The 25,817-nt window shown below is 38.3% G+C and overlaps 1 protein-coding gene across 2 annotated transcripts in view; it reads left to right on the forward strand.

Annotated features, from left to right (window-relative positions):
- RARS2 (arginyl-tRNA synthetase 2, mitochondrial) overlaps window positions 1-25,817 on the forward strand; it is a 96,602-nt gene that overhangs the window by 40,601 nt on the left and 30,184 nt on the right. For both annotated transcript variants that reach the window (XM_060030248.1, XM_060030247.1), the window contains exons 5-9: window positions 3,019-3,116; window positions 11,265-11,320; window positions 13,668-13,751; window positions 16,513-16,589; window positions 25,233-25,391. In XM_060030248.1, coding sequence (XP_059886231.1) covers window positions 3,019-3,116; window positions 11,265-11,320; window positions 13,668-13,751; window positions 16,513-16,589; window positions 25,233-25,391 — 474 coding nt within the window. The remainder of the gene's footprint in view (window positions 1-3,018; window positions 3,117-11,264; window positions 11,321-13,667; window positions 13,752-16,512; window positions 16,590-25,232; window positions 25,392-25,817) is intronic.

Genomic DNA, 25,817 nt, shown 5'->3' on the forward strand with positions numbered 1-25,817 from the left:
TCAAAATTAAAAGTAAAAATGATATGCATGTAAAGTAAAAACCCAGAAACTGGGAAAATCTCTTAAGTGGTAGGGAATCATTGAAGGCTTTAAACAGAACATAGACCTGATTAAATATGTATATTATATAAGAAGATAGTTAGGTGCTATTGTTTTGTTGTAGTTGTTTTTGTAGCGGTGTAGCTGACAGATGATGACAGTCTAAACCAGGGCAGAGGGGAAAATTATAATATTTGGGAGACAGCACTCACAGGGTTTGGTGATTAACAGGTGGTTAGTTCTGGAGGTTGAGGGAAAAGGGTAGATCTTAGGAACTCCTCCTAGGTTTCTGACTTGGTTAGCTGGGGGGTTCAGAGTGAAATTCGTGGAAATGAAGAACGTTGAAGGAAGAGGAGTATATTCTGTTTGAAGTGCCTGAGAGAGATGTTTAATCCTGAGTTGACTGTATCAATCTGTAGCACAAGATTCTGGTAGGTAAGTAGTAAAATCTTAGGACTTTACACCTAGGAGAAGTGTAAAGTAAGGAGCTAGAAGCAAGAAAGGAGCACAGGGTAGGGAGTGGGGGCAGGCAGTGGAAGAGGGGTCTTCAAAGGAAATAAAGGAAGGCAAAATTCAGTAGAATGATGTCACTACAACCAAGGAAGCTGGGTAGTTGCAAGGAGAAGGGAATAGTAATCAGCTAAAATGATGCTTGAAAGGTAGTTACCCCGGGGGAAAGCAGGAAGGGACCAGGATTAGGGCAGATGAACAAAAGGGACTCTAGACTTCAGCCTTATCTTAATTTGTTTAATTTTACGAAAAGAATGTATTCATAAAAGTAATGTATTAAACATGATTTAAGTGTTCAATTGGGTTTGGCATTTAGAATACTGATTTTGAGAGCACTTTCAGTGAAATGGTAGAGAAAAAAGCTAGCTAGTTAGCAGGTAGGTCGAATTGTCAGTGAATGGTTTGGAAGTGGAGCATGTAAGATCGTCTTTTATTAAAGTTGCTTTTTTTTTGTTTATGCCGGCGAAATCAATGAACCAAGGGTCATTTGTTAAAGAGAATTCTAACTTTCCGCTGTTAACCTTTTGTGGAGTCTACCATCTGTTACATAAAAAGGGATAGAAAGTCAAAAGGATGGGTACGCCTTAACCTTTGAATAATCTGAGTATGAATTACCTCTCATTTACATTTACCTTCCCACTTGCAATCTTCTTGTGACCCATGTTCTTGGAGTAACAAACATTTAATGGGTCCCTCATGTAGGACAGGCACTATTGTACTTGATGTCTGTATATTAGTCCTTTCTCTGTATGTCCTAATGCACAGTGTCAGTGAAGAGAATATTTTCTTTGTCCTTGGGCAAATACACACTTAGTTCTTTCATCTATTAAATGGAAAGTGTTGCCCATTTTAAGATTGTGAGGCTTAAAAGATAACAAAGAAGCATCTAGACTTGAGCCTGGCACTCTACAGATGCTTCTTAAAAGTGTTGCTTTGTTGCCTCCTACTACCTTCTCTGCCTTTTCCATTAAGTGACTGTCTTTTTTTTTTTAATTATTTATTTATGTCTTTGGTTGTGTTGGGTCTTCGTTGCTGTATGCAGGCTTTCTCTAGTTGCGTTGTTGCAGTGCGTGAGCTTCTCATTGTAGTGGCTTCTCTTGTTGCGGAGCACGGGCTCCACGGGCACGGGCTCAGTAGTTGTGGCGCACGAGCTTAGTTGCTCCGCAGTATGTGGGATCTTCCTGGACCAGGGATCAAACCCATGTCCCCTGAACTGGCACAGGGATTCTTAACCACTGTGCCACCAGGGAAGTCCCAAAGTGACTGTCTTAACCAGCTCTTATGATAGTAGAATCCTTCATGTCATAAACTACATTTTTAGGACTTCAAATACTGTGTGTGAAGCAAATATCAGTATGAGTAAATCAAAACCTATCAGTAATTTCAAAATCCTACAGTAAAAAGTAAATACATAAATAAGTGCATCATCATTGTTAGCAAAAAATGAAGTATGAATTTTGTGAACCATACAGTAATTCTATGTTATTTAACCTGGAATATGTTTTGGCAGTTTCTGTGATATCTCCTTGCTTTTTACTTATGTAGCCAAGAGGAACTTAAATTATAAATTTTTATTTATTTTCTACCATTACTGTGATCATTAGTATCACAAAAGTAGCAGCACCATGCAGAGTTAACACATAAGCTGTGGAGTGAACAAAGTTTTTGCAGTATGACCTTGGGAAAGTTACTTAACCAGTCTGAGCTTCTGTTTCCTCATTTGTAAAAATATACTCATCTCTTAGGGTTGTTGTGAGAATTAATACATATAATACATATAAAATGTTTAGTACAGTGCCTGGCACATAATATGCATTTGATAAATATTAGATGCTGGGCCTTCCCTGGTGGCGCAGTGGTTGAGAATCTGCCTGCCAATGCAGGGGACACAGATTCGAGCCCTGGTCTGGGAGGATCCCACATGCCGCGGAGCAACTAGGCCCGTGAACCACAACTACTGAGCCTGCGCGTCTGGAGCTTGTGCTCCGCAACAAGAGAGACCGCGATAGTGAGAGGCCCGCGCACCGCAATGAAGAGTGGCCCCCACTTGCCACAACTAGAGAAAGCCCTCGCACAGAAACGAAGACCCAACACAGCCCAAAAAAAAAAAAGAAAATATATTAGATGCTGCTTCTGGTTTTGTTGTTTCTATTTGCTGTGGGACTTTTGGCAATTACCTCTCTAAGCTTCAGTTTCTTTATCTGTAAAGTATCTACATCATTCGCTACTATAAGGATGAATAGACATGATGTATAAAAGGGCAAAGAGGCCCCGTAGATGTTAACTTGTGTTATGACTGCTCTGACTAGCATTAGTGATAGAAGAAGGTGGTACTGCTAACAATACTATAAAATTCTCAGTTCCATAAATTAGAATGTGAAAATTAGCAATAGTTAGTTCTCAGTAACAAAATAATTAAGAAAATTGCACATTTTTTCTTCATTAAGTCCCATACCTTTTACTTTTCAGACAGTACTACAAGAAGTGATTGAAGATGGCTCAAAATATGGATTAAAAAGTGAACTTTTTTCTGGCCTTCCCCAGAAGAAGATCGTGGTTGAGTTCAGGTGAGTGCCTACCCATCATACGTGTTGGTTAATCAACTGGCTGGGCAGGTGAGTGTTTTACTGTTTTCATCTGGGATCTCAGAGAATTACACATGGAAAAATTAAAAATTAGTTAGATTATATTATTTCCTTAAAATCACAGTGAGTTGATCATTAAACCATGAATAAAAATTTTGGACTTTAATCAAAGTACCTACTGATTATTATGTTTCTTTTTTAATTATGTATTAACAGTTTTGTGGTTTTTTTTTTTTGGAAGACCTCGTTCTTCCTTTTAGTAGACTCCTAAAGCACAGATAATGGTTACTATCATATTAAGAATTTCAGAGTAATGTGATTATCAGAGAACAAGCTTTGTTGTGTTTATAATGTATGTATATATATTTTTAGCTTTATTGAGGTATAATTGACAAATAAAATTGTAAGATAAAGTGTACAACATGATGATTTGATATGTGTATACATTGTGAGAGGATTTCCCCCTTTGAGTTAGTAAATACATCTATCACCTCACATATTTACTTTTTGTGTATGTGTGTGAGAACATTTGTTCTACTTGCTTAGCAAATTTCAATTATACAATACAGTGTTATCAACCATAGTCACTTTGTTATACATTAGGTCCTCAGAACTTATTCGTCTTATAGCTGAATGTTTGCACCCTTTTACCAACCTCTCCTTATTTCCCCCAGCCTCCAGCCCCAGACAAGCACTTCTCCAGTCTCTGTTTCTGGGAGTTTGACTTTTTAGTCTTTAGATCCCACATATAAGTGATACCATGCAGTATTTGTCTTTCTCTGTCTGGCTCATTTTACTTAGCTTAATGCCCTACAGTTTCATCCATGTTGTTGCAAATGACAGAATTTCCTTCATTTTTAAGGCTGAATAATATTCCATTATGTATACATACCACATTTTCTTTATCCATTCATCTACTGATGGACACTTAGGTTGTTTCCATACCTTGGCTATTGTGAATAATGCTGCAGTGAACATGGGAGTACAGATTTCTCTTCAAGATAATTTGTTTCCTTTGGATATATACCCAGAAGTGGGATTGCTGGATCATGGAAAAGATTGTTTTTAAATGACTGGTTTTTATACTCAAATTATCCCAAATTAGGCTCCTTTATTCTCTTTGCATGTCCCCTTAAGCCTTGCTGTACTTTTCTTTTTGGCATAAGATGTTCCAACCTTACTCAGACCTGGAATTGTCCATGTCCCCCAAGAAGTCCTGGTTACTTTTTGTGAGGGAGGTATTTAGAAGCCAAGTTCTGGACTGTAGGAGTGCTTATTACTACTGGAACTCAATTTTTACTGATGTTACCAATTGGAATCCAACATCACAAGGTCTATTACATGTAATGCGTATTATTTAAAATTACCAGAGAAATAGCCTGATGTTTTAATGTGCCTCTAAATAGTCTTCATGATAACTTTCTTATATGCCATCAACAAAACCATCTAATCTATGACTTGCTTTTAGGTAACCAGAAAAGAAGAGGGGTCACCTTCAGGTACAGCTGACAGGATGACAGCTCTTGAACATTGTTAGAAATATTATATTTGCCTTCCTAACAGCCAAGGAAGAGCTTCGATGAGCTGTTTTCCCACTTAGAAAGATAGAACTTGCTAGAGCCTTTGTCTTAAGTATATGTTTTTGTGGAAGATTTTTAAAAATTGACATGGCAGATATTATTTCAATAATATAATATAATGAGTTTTCTAACTCATTATTATAATTTATGATGATAACTTAGTTAAACTTAGTTATGATTAGTACCTGGGGTAATCAGAGGTGAATGGGTTTTATGGATTCCACATTTGTACTGTCTCTGCCGCTCAGTCATGTTCTTAGAAAAAGCAGACCCTCTAAGACTGGGTAAACTCATCTGTTTATGATAAGGACTGATTGTTGAGTAAGCTAACCATTTTATGGAGCAGATATATATTATGAATAAATCTTATGCTACCGATGCGCTCCAATCAAGATATTTAAAGTTTAGTGTAAATGTTGTTGCATCAAAAGAACAGAGAGGGACTTCTGCAGTCATCCTCACCCCAGAGAGGAACTACACTAAGGCCATCCCCCAAGGAAAGTTGCCGTCATTTCAGTCATCTCTTACATAACAAGCCACTACAAAACTTGATACGGGGATTGGCAAACTTTAGCCCATGGGCAAAATCCAGCCTGCCATGTTTTTGTAAATAAAGTTTTTATTGGAATACAGGCTTGCACATTCATTTACATATTGTCACAGTGGCTACTTTCATACTCTAATGGCAGTTGAGTACAGTAGAGTTGAATAATTGAGATAGAGACCAGATGGCCTAAAATATTTACTATCTGGCTCTTCAAGAAAAAGTTTGCCACACTCCTGATTAGTGTCTTAAAACAACAACCACTTTAATGTTCATGACTCTGTAGACCAGGAAATCAGGGAGGACATAGCCTAATGATTCTTTTACTTGCCTGTGGTCACTTATGCAACTCTGGTCATCTAGACATTATACTAGGGCTAGAAATCCGGGTGGCTCATTTACTTGTCTGGCATCTCACCTGAGGGCTGGCCAGGCATCTCTCTCTCTGCATTCTCCAACAGAATAGCCAAACCTCTTTACAGAGGTGCTCAGGGCTCCAAGATAGTAAAATATCTGGTTTTGTAACAGGCACATCATCACTTCTGTCACTGTCAGCTGGTCAAAGCAAGTCACAAGATCATCCCTGATTCAGAGCAAGGGAGTAGATTACATCTCTTAATGGAGAGTGGCAAAGAATTTGTAGCCACCTTTAATTCTTTTCATTCATGTCTTTACAGTGATGCCCACCTTTAATTCTTTTCATTCATGTCTTTATAGTGATGCAGGACACATACCCTTCTCTGGGGAGGTACTTCAGTACTTGTACACTCCTTGCTCTTACCTAACCAACAGCAAAGGAAAATCAGTAGCAAAGTAGAATAATACCTGTTACTACACATTCACCCTTGAAATAGTGCCATCACAAGTTTCTTGAAACGTGAACACGTGAAAAGTTGCCACCAGTGCTCACTTTTAATGCCTTCTTCTCAATGTTCACTTCCCCTTCACCATCCCTTCTCCCCAGCCAAGCTCAAAATACCAAGACCTTAGTCTTTCTTGCTCACTGATTCTTTGGCTTTTCTCCAAAGTTTGTGTTTCCCATATAATGCTCTTTTTTGTTTATGCTTATGTCTAAAAATAACATGTTCTATTTGAGTTGTAGTCTATAGGCTTTTTGAAGGGCAGTTTATTTGCTTATGGATTTGCCTCTCTCAACGTTTTTCTAAAGCAGTTAAGGAAAGCTGGAACTTAAATGAGCATCTGAATGCTGATGAAAGCAGAGTCCATTTCCCAGCAGCCATCTTTGCTCTCTGTTATTTTTCATCTGGCATTGCTGTGGGACCATAGCTGCTTTCTCCCTTAGAAGTTTTCCAGTTGCTGTGGCTCTTATCATTGTGGTTTCAAAGTAGAGACAAACAGGTAGAGGAGAGGGTAAAAACTGATAGAAAACATTGTTCTTGAATTTGTCCTGAAAATGAGAGAGGTGGGAGGAGAGAATTTCTTTAACTACATAGTTTCTCTAATAGACCAGGCAACTTTCCCCTCAAAGCAAGAGATAGAATCACTGTGTTCAAGAAACTTGCCCCTTATATTGAGATGATGATGGTGATGATAGGTCAAGGAACCTGCTCATAGTCACAGAGCTAACGCCGAATCCTGTATCCTTAACCTTTCCTGCCTCCCTGATATATTGATATGTGGTTGGTTTCCCTATATTTTGTCTGATCCAGGAGCAGTGTGATAAAGTGCCAGCGTAGATGACTGTCCCCGCTGGGCTTGGGCTCCACGTGGTAGGTAGAGTAAGAATTGAAGCTAACTACTGTTGCCTCTCTCCTCTCTACAGAGTCAGCCTTTCCTATTTTGTTCAAATCAAATCTGCAGGAGCACAGTCAGCAGTGGTAGCCTTTCCTCTTCTTTGGTCAACATAATCTTCCCCACTCCCTGCTGTTCCCCAGTGTGAAGTGTTCTCAAAAAACAAATTGAGGACCTCTGGTAATATGGAAGTCCAGGAGATCAGGGTACCAATTTTCACTTAGTAACTGATTCAGTCATCTTGGATGGGACAGTTTATTTCTCTAGTCTCTTTTCTTGTATGGAAAATAAGAGTAATATTATCTCTTTTCTTACAAGATTGAGGAAATTACATGAAAGATTTTTTTTTAATTTCCAGTAAAGTGTCCAAATTGTATTCATAGTAGTTACTTTGATTGCCAAAGGAATTGAATTTGTATTTTCCGTATCATTGTATTCCCTTCCGAGCAGGAATGTAGAGAATGGCAAATTGATGATTTCAAGGGAGGTTTTGTGAAGCCCTAGATAGACTCAGTTCTTCTAATTCTAAAGAAAAAGTACAAAAGCTATGGCCAACAGGCACATGAAAAGATGCTCAGCATGGGGGGCTTCCCTGATGGCACAGCGGTTAAGAATCCGCCTGCCAATACAGGGGACATGGGTTCGAGCCCTGGTCCTGGAAGATCCCACGTGCCACAGAGCAACTAAGCCCCTGTGCCACAACTACTGAGCCTGCGCTCTAGAGCCCGCGAGCCACAACTACTGAGCCTGAGAGCCACAACTACTGAAGCCCGCGTGCCTAGAGCCCGTGCTCTGCAACAAGAGAAGCCACCGCAGTGAGAAGCCCGCACACAGCAATGAAGAGTAGCCCCTGCTCGCCACAACTAGAGAAAGCCCGTGCACAGCAACGAAGACCCAATGCAGACATAAATAAATAAATTTATTTATTTATTTATTTTTTTTTTTTTTTATTTTTTTTTTTTTTTTGCGGTACCCGGGCCTCTCACTGCTGTGGTCTCTCCCGTTGCGGAGCACAGGCTCGGGACGCGCAGGCTCAGCAGCCATGGCTCACGGGCCCAGCCGCTCCGCGGCATGTGAGATCCTCCCGGACTGGGGCACGAACCCGTGTCCCCTGCATAGGCAGGCGGACTCTCAACCACTGCGCCACCAGGGAAGCCCAATAAATTTATTTTTTAAAAAAAAGCTCAACATGGCTAATCATTAGAGAAATGCAAATCAAAACCACAGGGAGATATCACCTCACACCTCAGAACAGGTATCATCAAAAATACCACAAATAACAAATGTTGGCAAAAGTGTGAGAAAAGGGAAACCTCGTGCACTGTTGGTGAGAATGTAAATTGATGCAGCCACTGTGGAAAACAGTATGGAGGTTCCTCAAAAAGCTAAAAATGGAGCTACCATATGATCCAGCAATATCACTCCTGGGTATACATCTGAAGAAAATGAAAACACTAATTCGAAAAGATACATGCACCCCAATGTTCATAGCAGCATTATTGAACTAGGCAAGATATGGAAGTAGGCAAGATATGGAAGCAGCCTAAGTATTATCAACAGATGACTGGATAAAGAAGACACACGTGTGTGCGCACACACACAATGGAATACTACTCAGCCATAAAAAGAATGAAATTTTGCCATTTACAGCAACATGGATGGACTTGGAGGGCATTGTGTTAAGTGAAATAAGTCAGACAGAAAAAGACAAGTACTGTATGTTATTATTTATATGTGGAACCTAAAACATAGACTAATGAATATAACAAAAAAGAAACAGACTCACAGATACAGAGCACAAACTTGTGGTTACCAGTGGGGAGAGGGAAGTGGGGAGGGGCAAGGTAGAGGTAGGGGAGTAAGACGTACAAACTATGATGGATAAAATAAGCTACAAGGATATATTGTACAGCACAGGGACTATAGCCAACATTTTATAATAACTATAAATGGAGTATAATCTTTCAAAGTTGTGATTCACTGTTGTATGCCTGGAACTTCTATAATGTAAATCAACTATACTCAGTTTTTTAAAACAATGCAAAAGCTATGAGAAAGCTTTTTTATTATTATTAGACAGATAATATAAATACCTAGTTTTTAAAAATTCAAAGATTACAGACAGGTATTCAGTAAGAAGGATGTGTACTCCCTAACCTAGTTTCCCAGTTCTCTCCATACGGGCATTCACCAATACCAGTTTCTTGCTTACCCACCTAGAGATATTCTTTGCATTTGTAAACAGATCACACACATTATATGCTGTTCTTTACCTTGCTTTTTTCTTTAAACAATGTAGCTTACATTCCTCTAATATCAGTACATCCAGGGCTGGCTTATTTTTATTGTTTCGTAGTATTCTGTTGTCTGGAGATTTTTTTAATCAGCTTTATTGAGGTATAATTACATACAGTACAATACAGTTCACCATATTTCAACATGTAATTTGATGAGTTTTGTCAAAGATGTCCAGGTCTCATCACCACCACTGCGATTAGGATATCTAACAGTTTCTCTGTCTTTTTTTTTTTTTAACCTTCATCTGTATTACTCTCTTTTATTTGGCTTACTTTGGATTTGGTTTGAGCCTCCCTTTCTAGTTTCTTATAGGAGTGCCTTAGGTCATTGATTTGAAACCTTTCTTCTTTTCTAATATAAACATTTCATGGTATAGATTGTTCTGCTTTAGCTACATCTCCCGAATTTGCTAGTAAGGCAGTTCTAAGAGTCACCCTGTTGGCTGACGTTCTCATAGGGATCACAGTCCTTCACTGTCCTGTTGTTTAGTTTCATAAAACCAGTGTTTTATATATCTTTCTTGTTTGCTGGTTGTTTTAACCCTATTGAAGACCATTTGCTTTCTTTCTAAATAATGATTAAATGAGTATCCTTATAGTTTCATGACTTCACAATTGTGCACAGGTATCTGTAGGATCAAGTTTTTAAATGGTAATACCCTTAAAAGGGGAAATATTGATAACAAGGCTTTGGAGACAGACCAAGATTAAGCTCTGTTTTTACCACTTTTCTTTTTTAATATAAATTTATTTATTTTTATTTCTGGTGCATTGGGTCTTCTTTGCTGCACGCGGGCTTTCTCTAGTTGCAGTGAGTGGGAGCTACTCTTGGTTGGGGTGCACAGGCTTCTCATTGCGGTGGCTTCTCTTGTTGCAGAGCACAGGCTCTAGGCACCTCGGCTTCAGTAGTTGTGGCGTGCAGCCTCTAGAGCTCAGGTTCAGTAGCTGTGGCGCACGGGCTTAGTTGCTCCATGGCATGTGGGGTCTTCCTGGACCAGGGATCTAACCTGTGTCCCCTGAATTGGCAGGCGGTTTCTTAACCACTGTGCCACCAGGGAAGTCCCTTTACCAATTTTAACCAGCTGTGTTCTAGTTAATATATCTTTTTTTAATATTGAAAAACTTACGAAATTTTCAAACATACACAAAATAGAGGAAAGGTATGTTAAGTCCCATAGGCTCATCACCCAGGTTCAAGAGTCCTCAAGATATTGCCAAATTCACTTCATTATCTTTTTTCCTTTTTGTATCTCAAGTCCCTCATCACAAATACGAGAGTACCTTACATCACAGCTCTTCTGAGCATTAACTGAATTAATGCATGTAAAGTATGTCAAACTGTGCCTGTCAGATAGTGAGTGTGCTCTAGAAGCATTTGCTATTGTTAAATTATTGATTACAACTTCTCAACCACCAAGAGTAATAAATGTGTTGCTTGAGAATTTGGAGTGGCAAATCCTATTTCTGGTTATCCTGGCAAGCTTTATATATAAATAGTTCTATATTTTTGTTTTAATTTCTGATACAATAAATATTGATAGATATTACTCATATAAACAAAATTTCTTTGGGGTCCCCAGTAATTTTTAAGAAGTTAAAGAACTGAGAAGTAGTGCACTAAACTTAATTTCTAATAATGTACATTGTTTGTATCACAACATATCTCTGAATTTCCTCATCTTTTTATCAGTCCTCAAATGTACCTGCTTCCTAAGTGTGCCACTTCTGTGTATGTTATGTGACTACCTCATGAGTCAGAGGATCACTTTCACTAAGGATGGTTCTTTCTGACATCTAATTTATCTTTGCTCTAAATGTCTAATCTTTAGCTATCTTTGCCCTAAATTACCAAAGGCTTTAGTCCACAATTGTATTAAACTATGGAGCTATGACCTAGTTCATTTTAGAACTCTTGTTCTTAGAACAGAAAAAGTAAACTTTTGCAATTATCTTGCAGTTCACCTAATGTTGCCAAAAAATTCCATGTTGGACATTTGCGTTCTACCATCATAGGTAAGTGTCATTCATTTCACAGAAAATACTGAGCATGCCTTTCGGGGCTGTATTTGGTGATACAGTCTAATGGTTTAAGGCTTAAGTAACAAAAGGACAAAAAACAAAGAAGTTGAAATTTATATGAGCTTAATGCTAATTAAATATCACCCAAAAAATGGAAAAAATTGGTTTAGAAATAGCAAAAAATTTGTTTCAAAACCAAAAGATTAACTCAGAAACCAGGTTTAACTGGTATGTATGTTTTGATTTTAACTTGTTAAAAATATGTATGCATATGAAGAAGAACTGAAAGATGCTGAAATGAAAACAGTTATATGGGATTGATAGTCATCCTCCCAATTTTTTTGTTCATTTGTTATATAAAAGAAACTCAGTCTCCGTCATGTGAGTACTAACTGGAGTTTTCAAGACTGAAAATTGAAACAAGACTATCCTAATAAAGAGAAATTACTATAGTGTTGTACTTCTTGGCTGTAATGCTTCAGTGTATAATAGGCTTATGGTTTCCATTTACTTAAAGCATGACATTGTGTAGCAGCCCATCTTAAAGCTGCAGTTAGAATTGTATAATATGAGAATTGGAAGGGATTTTGGAGTTTATCTCATGTAATCTGTCTTCCAGTATAGAAATCTGTCTTTTGCATGCTTACAAGAGAGTCATTTATTCCGTACTGGAATACTTTAAAGACTTGGAGAAATCAGTATTTGTGGCATAGATTGTTACGGCACTAGTCAGCTCTCATTGTTAAAAAGTTCTCAAGCAGCATTTTAAGAGAGGAAATGACAGGACTTGATGAAAAAGAATATAAGAAATACAATGTATAAGAAAAGCTGTTGTCTTACATGAGTAAGTCAAAAGCATAGGGTTGAACATGATAGTTGTTTGACAGTTGTTAAGGGAAATATTTGAACCAGGAAGAGATAATTATTGAAACTTACCATGTTAAGTGTTTTCATGTATTATCTCAACTAGTTTCACAATAGCCCGGTTTATTAAGTACTGCTGATTATAGATGAGGAAACTCAGATACCAAAAGTAACTTTCCCAAAATCACACAGCTAGTAAGTATTGCAGCCAGGATTTGAAATTGGGCAGTCTAATTCCAAAAGCCTAGGTTCAGACATTTAGTTGGACTTATAAGATACTAAGGTGCTAAGAAAAATAGGAATATAGTCTGAGTACCAGCTGCAAAAGGTGAATCCTGTTGCTGAGACCATATACCTTGGGAAAATCTAGAAGTAGGGAAACTGGAGAAGTAGCTGCAGTACTTTGTCAGCTGTGCATATTGGCGAGGGGTTATTTGCAGAAAACTAGATCCACTCTAGTAAAAGCAGGAAGGAATTTACTATGGGATATCGAATAGTTTGCAAAGTTGTTGGGAGTGCTGAAGAAGCTTTGGATTAAGCTGACATAGATGACTCACAAAACTATACCATAGAACTTGATCATCAAGGGAGCTTCTGCCTTTTCTGCGATCACTGCCACTGCCACAGTCAGGAAACTGCCACTACTCCTGCCATGGCTTCTAGAATTCAAACTAGCAAAAGAGGCCACCCATACCCTATCTTTTACTTCCCTTGGAGGTTAGATGACAGGACACTAGGACCTCTAGTAGTGATGCCACTAAAAAACAAAGTCTCCGCTACTGTGCTTGTCAGAAAAATAAAGGTAGCTCCCTTTCCACCTCATTTCTGCCTTCTAGATCACGTACAAAGTGTATCAGATTGCCCAGACCTAAATGACTTCTGGAGCCCTAACTACCAGAGATTCTGGGGAGTGTTATTTTTAGCTTTCCAGCCTCTGCAGTATGTGAGGGCACACAGAAGGAGAGTGGAATAGAGGTCAAATGTCAAACCAGCATCAGCAGTACAGGAAGGTGGAGGCCTTGGACTGCTATGTGCTGTTAGTTAGGGAGCAACATGAGAGGATGGACTTCATGATGGAAAGAAGGTGGAATGGGCTACTTAGAAAAAGAAAAATCGGTATGGCTAGGTTCTTTAGGACATAGCCAAATTATATATTTCTTTTTTAACTACTGAGATTCTGTTATTTTCTGTCCTTGGAATTGACTTGGAATCGCAATTACTTGAACATGTGTTCCTAACCCCCATTAATGTTGTTGAAAATTGTGAGGTTCTTTAGAATAACTACCTCCTCCAAAATGATTCCTTACTCCCTTTCCATAACGTAGATGAAAACACAATAATGAATGTTTTAGTAAAAAGAAATTGTTAGTAAATTTTGCCAAAAGAATTTTCTGTGTTATGCTTTGATATTAGAGAAGCACATGGTTCTTATACCAAAATGGATAATGAGAAACTGTGTATTTTATTGATTTACTAGGAAATTTTATAGCAAATCTCAAAGAAGCTTTAGGACATCAAGTAACAAGAATAAATTATCTTGGGGATTGGGGCATGCAGTTTGGTAAGTAAATTTGAGGCTTTATTTTTCATATCGTTAAGTTTAATTTCTTTTAATATCTCATTACTTAATCACCTGGACAGAATACAGGCAGAATTCCATTGGATGAAGTAGTGCCTCCTACCTGCTTTTTTCCCCTAATGGCTCTTTTGCATAAATCTTATATATTACTTATTAGAGTAATTCTCACCATACAAGTAAGTTTTCGGGAAGGAAGCTTCATACAATCAGAACGAGACCTGATAAATACAGACTTTTTTGGTTTTATTAAAGAAAAGTAGCTTACATTGGTTAGTTAAATGTAGAAGTATGTATTAGAGAAAAAGTAAGCCTAGGTATACACCCTTCTCAACCACAGCCCTGCCATTTTTAAAACTAGTGAAGTCCAGCCTCCCTGGTCCATCCTACATGAAATGTTGTACCCTGGGCCAGTGGTGTAAAGGAAGAACAAACTGGGATACTTTGGCTTCCCCTTAAATTGTACAAGTGGCAGAGGGGGGCGGTGAGGGTGAGGGTCAAAAAGAAAAGAGAGAAAGAGAAGAGTGAGACCCAAACAGTTCAGTGCCACAGATTATCTCTGATGTCATGAGTTTACTCAGAACCATTCGTAGCTCATATACTGCAGTAATCAGGGTGTGGAAGAACGGGATAAATGAAGTTGCTATGGTAGTGAAGGACTGGTAGCATGTGAAATGTGAACTTTTTATTAAAATCTCTGGCAGCAACCAGGTGCCTTTTAAGATTCAGCCCTAGTGTCACCTCTGAAAAGCATTCTGACAGCCAGACACACCCTTGCCCACTTTCTCACATCACCAAGTTCCTAGTACCCAGCTCTACTCAAATAGGCTTCTCTCTTACTGAATTCTTTTGTGTGCTTCTCTCCTCTGCTAGGTGAAATGTTCCATGAAAGCATGGGCTGTGTCTTACTTATTTTTGTATCTATAGTGCTTGGCACTTAAGAGGCACTCAGAATGATGAATGAATCTGTCTTGGGAAGTATTTCACAATACTACTCCAAAAGAAAGGCTGCGTAACATTTTAAAGCTTCTATAAAGTGCAGTGTGCACTGCCAGTTCTGAAGTTCACTGATACTATTATGTTCCATATCTAGTGAAATGAAATCAGTTTCCGGAAGACAGATTTATCGTGACCTTCTCTTATGAATATTATCCTTTCAGTTAGAATCCTTTTTAGACCCTAAAAAGGGTACAACTTGAACCTAACAGTGCCCTTACTATTCACTGTGGAGGAACAGAAAACATGCCCTGCATTTTATAAACCCACCTGCAGTTCACAGTGGTTTGGGCTCTAGGCTAAACAGTCAGATTTAATAGATGGCATCCTCTTTATATCAGTTTGGCCTATTCAGGCATTTCACAGCCATTAGCAAATATGTGATTATGATATTCATTACATTTTAGCTGCAGGATTTTATTGTAGTGGATTTTTCCTAAAGGACTACTATGGTTAATGATCTGTCAACATTTCCATTATAACCATCATTGTTGAAGAGTTTTAATTTTGGCTGTTCAGCTATCCCCTATTAAAAGTTGGCAGACAGTTCCTAAGTACAGAATTAGTTTCTGAAAATGTATTAGGTTGAATGTTAAATGGAATTGGCCTTTACTTTTCCTATTTCTGTTTTTTAGAACACTCTTTCCACACCCTACTCCCAAGACCCTGAATCATAATCACATTTGCTTTTGCTTGAAAGTGAATAGTGCTGGTATATGTTTTAGTCATCCTTCTAGCTCCTGTCTAAGCCCCAAAGATTGTCTACCCCGTGTTTAGTAACATCCCACTTTCTGCTGAGCCTACATAGAAAAATGTACATCAACAAGGCCCAGTAGTGGCAATTGCTCCTTTAGATCTGAAGCTAGGTAACTGATACAGTTGTAGAAACAGATTAGTTTTTAAAGTAATTGCACTACCTGTAAATTACTCTTGGCCCAGGCTGCATCTGTCCTTTCATCCAAAATTGTGGTCATCTTTTAGCAAAATATATTAAGAGTATATATATTCACAGTCCATACTAAGAATTTTCATTGTAGCTTACAAACCTCAATTATTATTTTTTTTAAAAGGTTGAAATTAATACCTTCCCTGAACTCTGAACTTATCATCAAAGACTAAAAGAAAAAAAAATTGGCAAATAAAAGACAATCAAAGCAGATTGGCCAGATCAAAGCATTATGTCTCTTGGTCACCTTGAATGGGAGAAGTAATCAGGGCTGTTTCAAGTTTTATCTTCAGTTATTTAAGAACTAATATTGTAACACTAAGCTAATCCTACCTTGTTTTATTTTCACACCTACAAGTTTAAAAAGTAAGATTTGAAAACACTTCCCATCAGTTTCTTTTCACAGATTTTGAGTGTCTAGTGCCTGGCATCACGATGTCCTTCCACAGAGTAGCTGCTCAATAAATGCTTGTTTTATTAGTGTCTTGTATGGAGGTGCTGGGCACCATTAGCATAAAGATAATTTAGTCCCAGGCTCTGCCTTGGATGAGCTCATAGTCTTTTGGTTTCTGTGGAACTAATTTCAGTGAGCTCTTCAATATATTGAATTTATGATTCAATATATTGAATTTGACTTGTGTCAGTTTATTAGGTAGCAGAACGTGATAGTGTGTGTTTTGCAATATTTTCAGGATGCATAATTATGAGAGGTTAATCTTTTTATAGAACTGTACCTGTTCCCTGCCATGACTGTTCTCTACTGTTCGATTGTATAATCTTTTCATTTACGGATTACTGTGCTAGGTCTTTTGGGAACTGGCTTCCAGCTGTTTGGCTATGAAGAAAAACTCCAGTCCAATCCTTTACAGCATCTCTTTGAAGTAAGTTGGCAAGAAACAATGTTCGAAAATGCTTCAGCTTCTTTTTTCAGAGTACAGTGCAGCTTCATAACATATTTTTAATCCCAGAGGTTTAAAAAAAAGAAACCAAAAAACTGTTCCTTAAAACAAGGACCCAAAACAATTGAAAATGTTGCTTATATTTTACTAGGGAGTTCCTTTCATTTTCAAATCCAGGTGTTTCTTTTATTAGTATTTTAGTTGATTTGGGACAGTATTTCTCCAGATATAGAAACTTCTTAGCATAAACACACAGAATAACATATTCAGCATAGAACTCTTTCAGTTTTTATTAGTTATGTACTGTAGTTTTCTTCATGGTAATAAGTATAATTCATTTAACCTTGAGAAGACATGAGTGTATACTTTTTTGCTCTTGTTCTGATGTGGGGGAAGGCACACGTGTTTCTCTGAATTTGTGTGCACTTTTTTCATTTTTCTTTAAGCTCCTTTTCCTGCCTTTTGCCCAATGTGAACTTCTTTCTGTTTTATCTCATTTAGTCCGTTGGATACTCTGCTTTTCTGTCCTCAGTCCTTCCTGGAGTTCATTAATAAAGCCTTTCCTGTCCAATTAATCTCAAGGGATGTGTTTCCTTTTCATTGTCCCAGTTGTTATCTCTGCTGCTTCTAGGCCTGACAAGAAGGAACACAGATACTATGTCAGCCACGCTCGTGACATACGGGGGATCAGACTAAGAATGTGTATGAGGAAAAGCACTTGCCAAACAGTGTTTTACTTCTCTAGCCAGAGCCACAGAGAGCACTTCATTGTTTTCCTTTTTGTTAAATTGTTTTTCTCCTGCAGCTGGCTTTGTATCAATAGCTAAATTAACAAAACACGTTCTGATTCTTAAAGACCTTTAAAGGTGTGTGATTTCCTCCTGAGTCTTTGCCTTCACTCTCACTGTAAATGCCTACATTTTGATTTATACTATTAACCAAAAGATTTTTTTTTCTCTTTCCCATTAGGAGTTTTATTGATAGTCAAGAGTTTAAAAATTAATAATTCTTTACGGTCGTCTATAAAGCCTGCCACCTTAGTGCCTGGAATTTTTACTGTATTATTTTTTAAAACTTTGAATAATCGTGAGTATTTTTTACCACGAGGTTAGTGAACCTTTCGTCAGATCCAGGCCCCAGAGACAACCCATGGTGCAGGAAATACAAATACCCACTTGGAGACCTTCTGCCATTGAGAGAACATTTTTAAGAATTTAGAGTACAGTTTGACATATGAGAGTTACCACTCTCATCTTTCACCCACCCAACCTCAGAAGTTTTTAATTTAATCCTGTAAATAGTAAATCTTTGTTGCCCATAATGTTTTAAATATTTTAGTAAAATTTGTTCTTCAACTCCATAGAAACCTAAACATATGTTTCTTTCTATGTAGTTTAATACAGTGTCCTGCCTCTTGAGACTCATAAGTGGGAGATCACACATCTCTGTTAGAGGTTGTTAATTGATGGACACACAAAAGGAAGGAACAAGGGCAGGGGGTACTTTTATGAATAACTAGAAACTCAAGGCACAATGGTGTTGCTTTCATTCAGTGTTTTTTTGCCTAGTAGCTTCATAGTTGAGCAGTATTTATAGACAAAAGAGGGCAAGTCAAATACACCCACCTTGCTGTTTGTAATAGAAGATAGAAATCCATTTAGAGTACTTCTCTGCTCTCTTCCTCCTTCCGTTGCAGGATGGAGAAAATGCAGAGCCTAAAGTGGCAGCCTCTAGGTTATTTTTTATTTTTTATTTTTTTGCGGTACACGGGCCTCTCACTGTTGTGGCCTCTCCCATTGCGGAGCAGAGGCTCCGGACGTGCAGGCTCAGTGGCCATGGCTCACGGGCCCAGCCGCTCCGCGGCACGTGGGATCCTCCCGGACCAGGGCACAAACCCGCGTCCCCTGCATCGGCAGGCGGACTCTCAACCACTGTGCCACCAGGGAAGCCCCAGCCTCTAGGTTATTATATCTTCGTGCTAATTTTTGCAGACCCAGGTGCATTTTAAAATTACAGCTGTCACTGTAGATTACTTTCAACAACGTTCAGTATAAATGAGGAATTTTTTCCCTTTTTTTTTTTTGGAGCATTAAGCAAATATTAATAAATGATTTTACCCTGTTCCTAAACAGAAAACCTGAACCTTGGTTGAACCCATTTTTTCCTTCTCAAGTTATACTTGGAGCTCTTTGAGAGGGAAGGACCTGTCTTCCTGATCTTTTATCTGCAACCTCACACACCGTGCCTTGCAGTAAATGCTTGAATGAATTTGCCCCTTCCATTTAAGTTGTGGCATAAAGAAACCTATTGTATGGCTCCAAGGAAGGGCTAACTATCATAGGACACCCTATTTATCATTGGTCAAAAATCTAACTTATTTTATTATGCAGTTTACTGATGAAGAACCCAAGGGCCAGACCCAAGGTTCCAACACAGGCAGTTTGGCTCCAGAGTGTTCTGTGCACTGCACTGCACCGCCCCCCACTGGCATTATGGAATGCCTTTCTGAGCCATTCATTTCCACTGGTTGTAATTACTTACAAAGCATTTTCCTTTCTTTCATCCTTGAAGTGGTGTACCAAGGGCACAATTAGTAGTTTAGTTTTGGCAGTTTCAACCTTCTGGTGTATTTGTTTTGAATTTGGCTTCGGCCATCCAGGAGCAGATTTCGTGGCCTACATCCCTCTAAATTGCACCATGATCAGTATCCCCCCAGTTCTGGTTTCTTGGCCAGGTTAGAAATGATATTATATGGTAGTTTTAGTATTTCTTTTCTGTGATGAAAATACACCTACAGTCGTTTCTCTGCTGCATTTTCACGTTTGTGGTATGCTTTATTACGGGTGTTATTACTCTCTGCACCTGTAGTCATTCTTTTCCCAGGACATCTGGCCATGCTGTGCACAGACCTAGGACTTTTGTTAGCCAACATTTGAAACCTTTCCTTTAGTTGTTCTAATTTGTTGTCACAAAACGGGAAGTGGTTTTTAATAGTTCCTCCCCCCTGAATCGGCCGATGAGTTAAATAATATATTTGCTGTTTAAAATTCACACTGTTGATTCAAAGAAAACATTTGTAGTAAGTTTTGGAATACTTATCAAAAAGGCTTTCCACTGTATCTGAAAGTAATTTCTTATGATAAGTTAGTAAGTGTTAAATCTAAATCATGGGCATATGGGAGTCATCATTTACTCATATCTGTCTTAATAATTTTTAAAAGTAATTTCTCAGGGTTCCTCCTAGATTTAAACTACTTGAATGGACCTTGATAACACTGTGCCTTTAAGAATGTATAACCCAGCCACTTTTTCTGCTTTTGGTTTTTTGTTTTGGGGTTTTTTTTGCCCTAGAAGGTTTTAGAACTTGACTTATTGGTGTTGCGTATTAATTTGGATTTTGCGAACTATAGAATTCCTCTGAAATATGAGCAGCCTCTCATAAGAGGTAAATATCATGCCAATAAAATATGCATTAGTCCTGTACCGTAGCACTGGCATTTTTAAAGTTTCAAAATGACCCCAATAAGTATTTCATTATTTTTACCCTGCCCCTTTCTGAAAGGATTTGAGGTAATCACAGTGATGGGCGTTTAATAAAAAAGACATAGAAAGTCAGAGATGATGTATTACTAGGTAATATTAGATAACAGACTTCACCCTGAGTTTCCCTATATCAGTAGCAAAAAAAAAAGTAATAAATAGGGCAGGACCAAAGCAACCAACCTGATGAGTGATAATGTTTACTTCCGTTTTTTTAAATGTGGAGGAAGTGTCTATTCGTCAAGAGACCATGTGTTTTCTGGCTTTCGAATATCAAAACAACTTCTCAAAGTAATTCAAGACTAAATTGATTCTAGACATATATATAGGATTATTTATGCAGTTAAAAATTCTTATTTTTTAAAGAATTGAATTCAAAAGTTATTTGTTGGTTTAGGTCACTTTACTTTTTTCAGGAAAAATGACTTATGTTTGGTGTGGATTCTACTCATTATAACACTTACCTACAAGAAATAGCTTTTAAATTCTAAACCAAGATTGGAACGCAGCCATCACTTTTGAGAGCGGTGGGACTCAGCTTAAGTCAATGTTAGGGATTTCCCACCTCCCAGGTCACACAGAGGCTCTTATGTGTATCCCAGGGTGGCCATGGAGGCCTTTTCTTGGCTTCAGTCCACATTGGTCTTGACTCACAGGCCCGGTACCCAAGCCTCTGCTTGTTTGACAGACTTCACCTGGAGGTCTTGCTGTGGCCCAGTTCCACAGGCCCAGAGACCAGCCTCCCTGTGTGGGGACACTGTGAACCATTGCCCTCTGAGGGCCTGCTGCACCTGAGGGGCTGCTCAGCTTCTACTGTTCCCGGGAGTGTTTCCCTCAGCTCCTCCTCTGTCTAGGCAGCTCTCCTTTCCTCTCTCCCTGCAGCTTCTCCGCTTCACCATTGCTCTTGACCATCTTCCACAAAGCCACGTGCCTTTCTCCCTCACCCCTACTCCCCTGGGACAGCACTACAGTGTCCCATTGTCCTCTGAGTGTTCTTAGAGCAAGGATGGAAATACCAAGCAAGGCCAGAATACATGTTAAGAGCTCAGTCGTTATCTCACCCTACTGAAATGTATGAAAAACACTTTCTTCAGCATGAGGAAAGTATTAGGCACGAGTGCGTGGTAATCTACCAGTTAGTGATTATCAGCCTTGGATAAAGGTGTAAGATATCATGGATGTTATTGTGTATGTACAGAGGATAAAAATAGGAGATTCCAAACATTAAAAGAAGATGAAGGGATGGTAAAATGCTGTTTATATGCTGCTAATGATGTACTAATGCGAAATTTGGTAATTAATTACTTCAAATGAGTTATTTTTTTACCTAGGAAGTTTTGACTTTATTAGCTCTTTGATGTATTGATGTATTAAATTATAATTATATTAATTTGAATTTCTTTAATATTTCATTTAACATCAGGAATTGGTCTCAACCAGAGAAATTTCCGATCAATACATGAAACATGAAACTAAAAATGAGCTTGTTTGAATTATAATCATGAATTTGATACATGTTATTTTCTTAAAAATGAGATCAAAATTAAATGCATTCTAAGATAGAGGACAAATAAATATTCAGATAAAAGGGTCTTTAGTGTCCAAGTTATGCTAACCATCCTTAGCAGTTACTCTCAGTTTTAAAGACAAAAATAACCAGAGATGGGGTTAGAGCCCTGCACCAAGGAATTCAGCTGTGCCTATGTGGCTAATGGTATTCTAGAATCAAATTTAGTAAGACTAAGAGGGAGTGAGAGCATTTTCTGCTACTTTTTCACACTTATTTCTTTACATTTGGGCAGATCATCCTGAGAGCTGATTATAATTAATCAATTAAATTAGAAATAAAATGTCATATGTTTTTTGGCAATCACTACATCTAGAATTAGTGTAAAGGAAGGATTAATACTCATTTCAGGAAGTCTCAGACATTTAGTTTACTCGCTAACAAATACAGCTGGCTTTTGCATTCTAGTAACTAAAAAGAAAAATTGTGTTTCCATCCTCAAAAACACTTTTCTTCATCCACACTCTTATCATATCCAAATTTAAAATTTCCTTTTTATTCCCTTTGAGTCTGGATCTAACCCCAAAAGGGAGCTGTCTTCAGAATGCATACTTTCCAAGGGTAGAGGGTTCATGGTAACTGTAGATTAAAAATTGTCTATAATGTCAGAAATGCAGAGTATAAAATTTACTTTGTGAAGGAAAACACATTTCTTTTCTAAAACGTTGATGAATGTTAACTATTAGTTTTATATAGTGCGTTTACAAGCAGATTCTTAAGTGCTAATTAAGGCTCTTCTATTGTTTGATAGTATCAGTTGGTTTTCAGTAATGTTTGGTTTATCACTAAAAATTGCTGCAATGCCAGGGTTCTTCAGGAATTAGGAAGGGCTTTTTGTTTTGTTTTAATTATTTCTATTTTAAATGTTAAGAAAGGGAAAAGATTCTGGTGATATTTTTTTCTAAGAATATTCTTATCAATATTTTGAACGCTTATTAGATTTCTAAATGTTTGGCTGTTTGAGTTTAGGGTCCTAGATTAAAAAAAAAACTAATGGGCTTCCCTGATGGCGCAGTGGTTGAGAGTCCGCCTGCCGATTCAGGGGACACGGGTTCGTGCCCTGGTCTGGGAGGATCCCACATGCCATGGAGCGGCTAGGCCCGTGAGCCATGGCCACTGAGCCTGCGCGTCTGGAGCCTGTGCTCCGCAACAGGAGAGGCCACAACAGTGAGACGCCCACGTACCGCAAAAAAAAATAATAATAAAAAAATAAAAAACGAATACCTTTCCTCTTCTGAAAATAAGGATTTTTTTGTATATTTGATTAGAAATTGAATACACACATGTACACACACGTGTATGTGAGAGAGAGAGCTGGAGAGAGACGGGAAGAGAGATGGGGGAAGCGGGGAAAGATTAACTTTGAATCACATGCCATTTATAGACACATATATATCTTTACTCCTGTAGGCTGGACTGTTACGCAGTTGTCAATGGATAGGTCATTCAAAGGTCAGGAAGTCTGACCTATGCCTACATATCAGCCTCGATTGGAGGTTGATATGTAGGCACCCCCTGTGTAGCATGTAGTAAAACTCCAAGCTTCCAGAAGGAAAGCAGGTGTTTGGCATAAACCATATTGTTTGCATAAACAGTTTAGGCACCGTGAGCCACTCTTATCAGTTAGCTTGGTGGGAACATTCTCAAAATTCAAGTTCCCAGATGCCAGCCAAGGGCTAACCTTGCAAACAACACATTTTAAGGATAACAGTTTCCAGGCCTGCTACGTTAACTCTTTTCTGCACAACTTTAAAGAGGAAAAAAAAAAAGATTAGGTAGTTTTAACCTTTATTTAGGAGTACTGATTTATTTACTTCTGCCATTCCAATAATTAACATGAGCCATCTATACAAGGTGAGACATTTTTAGCTTGAGATAGATGTTTAATGCCCTGTCCCTTTTGTTGGTAGTATCTAGTGGGTAGAAGCCACATTATGGTTGTCCTAAAGTATTCTCCAGCAATAAAATCACTTTTTCTACCCAGATGCTGCTGCCATGATATTTTGATGATATTACTGTAAGAGTTTGGAGGCCTCATATTTTTTGGTAGTTTATTTGCTAATTTTTATTTCATGCTATTTTAATAGCTTTCTGGAAAAAAATATGAGGATAGTAAATTTATTGTTCGTGTTTCACCCTGGAAGTGAGTTACAACTTGTAAGTAAAATCTTTATAGTCCCTAATGCATAACTTCAATATTACTTGAGCTGTAGTGTTGATATTTTTATGTCGTTTATTAATCTTGCATTTTAGAGACTGGAAAATGATTGTATGAACACACAGTCCTAGAACTGGAAGAGCCCTTAACAAGCCATCCAACTGCACTCCTCTCATTGGGTTGGGGCAGAACTAAGCGAGCCAGGACAGATGGTGCAAAAACACTCCGGAAGTGAGTGCTCCACACAGTTCTCAAGAGCCCAAGTTGGAGTATAATTAAGCTAACTATCCCAAAGCTCTTCCTAAATCACCTGGTTTCTTCTGGTCTTTGCAGATTTAAAGAACAGTTTAAATTTTTTTTCATTAAAACAACGGCTGAATCACCCTGTGGCCTTTCTTTTCCAGATTGAACCATTCTACTAGCTTCAATCTTTTCTCAGAGAAGTTGCAGCAATAATTTCACTTTTTTTTTTTTTTTTTTTTAAAGAATAATGCTAGCTTAGTCTCAACCAGGCATTCTTTTTTTTGGCTGCAGTGTGCGGCATGTCAGATCTTAGTTCCCAGACCAGGGATCGAACCTGCACTCCCTACAGTGGAAGTGCAGAGTCTTAGCCACTGGACCACCAGGGAAGTCCCTATTTTTTTAAAATTATTTATTTACTTATTTTTGGCTGTGTTGAGTCATCGTTGCTGTGCACAGGCTTTCTCTAGTTGCAGCGAGCGGGGGCTACTCTTCATGGGGTGCGTGGGCTTCTCATCGCGATGGTTTCTCTTGTTGGGAGCACGGGCTCTAGGCATGTGGGCTCAGTAGTTGTGGTTCATGGGCTCTAGGAGACAGGCTTAGTAGTTGTGGTGCATGGGCTTAGTTGCTCCATGGCATGTGGGGTCTTCCCAGACCAGGGCTCGAACCCGTGTCCGCTGCATTGGCAGGCAGATTCTTAACCACTGCGCCACCAGGGAAGTCCCTAACCAGGCATTCTTAACCTAAGGATCTGTGAACTTGGATGAGAAGAAAAAAGTACATATTATTTTCAGTAACCTCAGTCAGAAATTTAGCACTTTCCTCTGTTACTATATCACAAATATTTTTTAAAATTTGAATAATTGTATTTCAATGTAATTATTTCCTTTATAATCCTATGTATTTTACTTTATGCATTTTGAGAAGGGGTTATTAGGGCTCACTAAAGTAAGGGTCCATGGCAAAAAAAAAAGAAAAGAAAAAAGTTACACTCTGTGACCAGCGCACTTGTATAACCTTTAAATGAGAATTCTCCCGATTGTTTTGTTTTCTTCTTTTCCTTTTTGGAGATAACAGTGACTAGTAATGTACTTCATGTAATGTACTATTGTGCCTTTAGGTTTATGTACAAGTTAATAAAGAAGCAGCAGACGATAAAAGTGTAGCAAAATCAGCACATGAGTTCTTCCAGAGATTGGAACTGGGCGACACGCAAGCACTTGCACTCTGGCAGAAATTTCGGGACTTGAGCATAGAAGAGTACATTCGGATTTACAAGGTGCCCGCCCACTCTCCTGCTCTCCTGTCATGTGGAGCTGCTCTTGATGGGTACTCCTGGGTAGGAGGGTTGCTTCTGAAGTTCATGTTTTAAGAACAGATTTGTCATTTTTCACTGAGTTGATAATTGGGACTCAGATATTGTTCTTTGGGCTGAAAGTTAGAGCTACAAAATAAAGCCTGTGAACTTCACAGGCTGAATGTGAAGTGACATCCTAATACTTCATTTCAGTTTGGCTTTTCTCTTCTCTCTTCTATCATTCCTTTTTCTTAATCATTTTTTCTTCTTTTGCTTCCTTAGGCATATATGTGATGGCTATAAATTCGTTTGTCTAAGAACATGTTGGGGGTGGGAGAAATACAACAGTGAATAAAAGAGATATAAGTTCTTTTCTCATGGACTTTACACTCCAGCATGGATAGAGTA

Source organism: Delphinus delphis, chromosome 14 (assembly GCF_949987515.2).
Source record: "Delphinus delphis chromosome 14, mDelDel1.2, whole genome shotgun sequence".
Taxonomy (NCBI): Eukaryota; Metazoa; Chordata; class Mammalia; order Artiodactyla; family Delphinidae; genus Delphinus; species Delphinus delphis.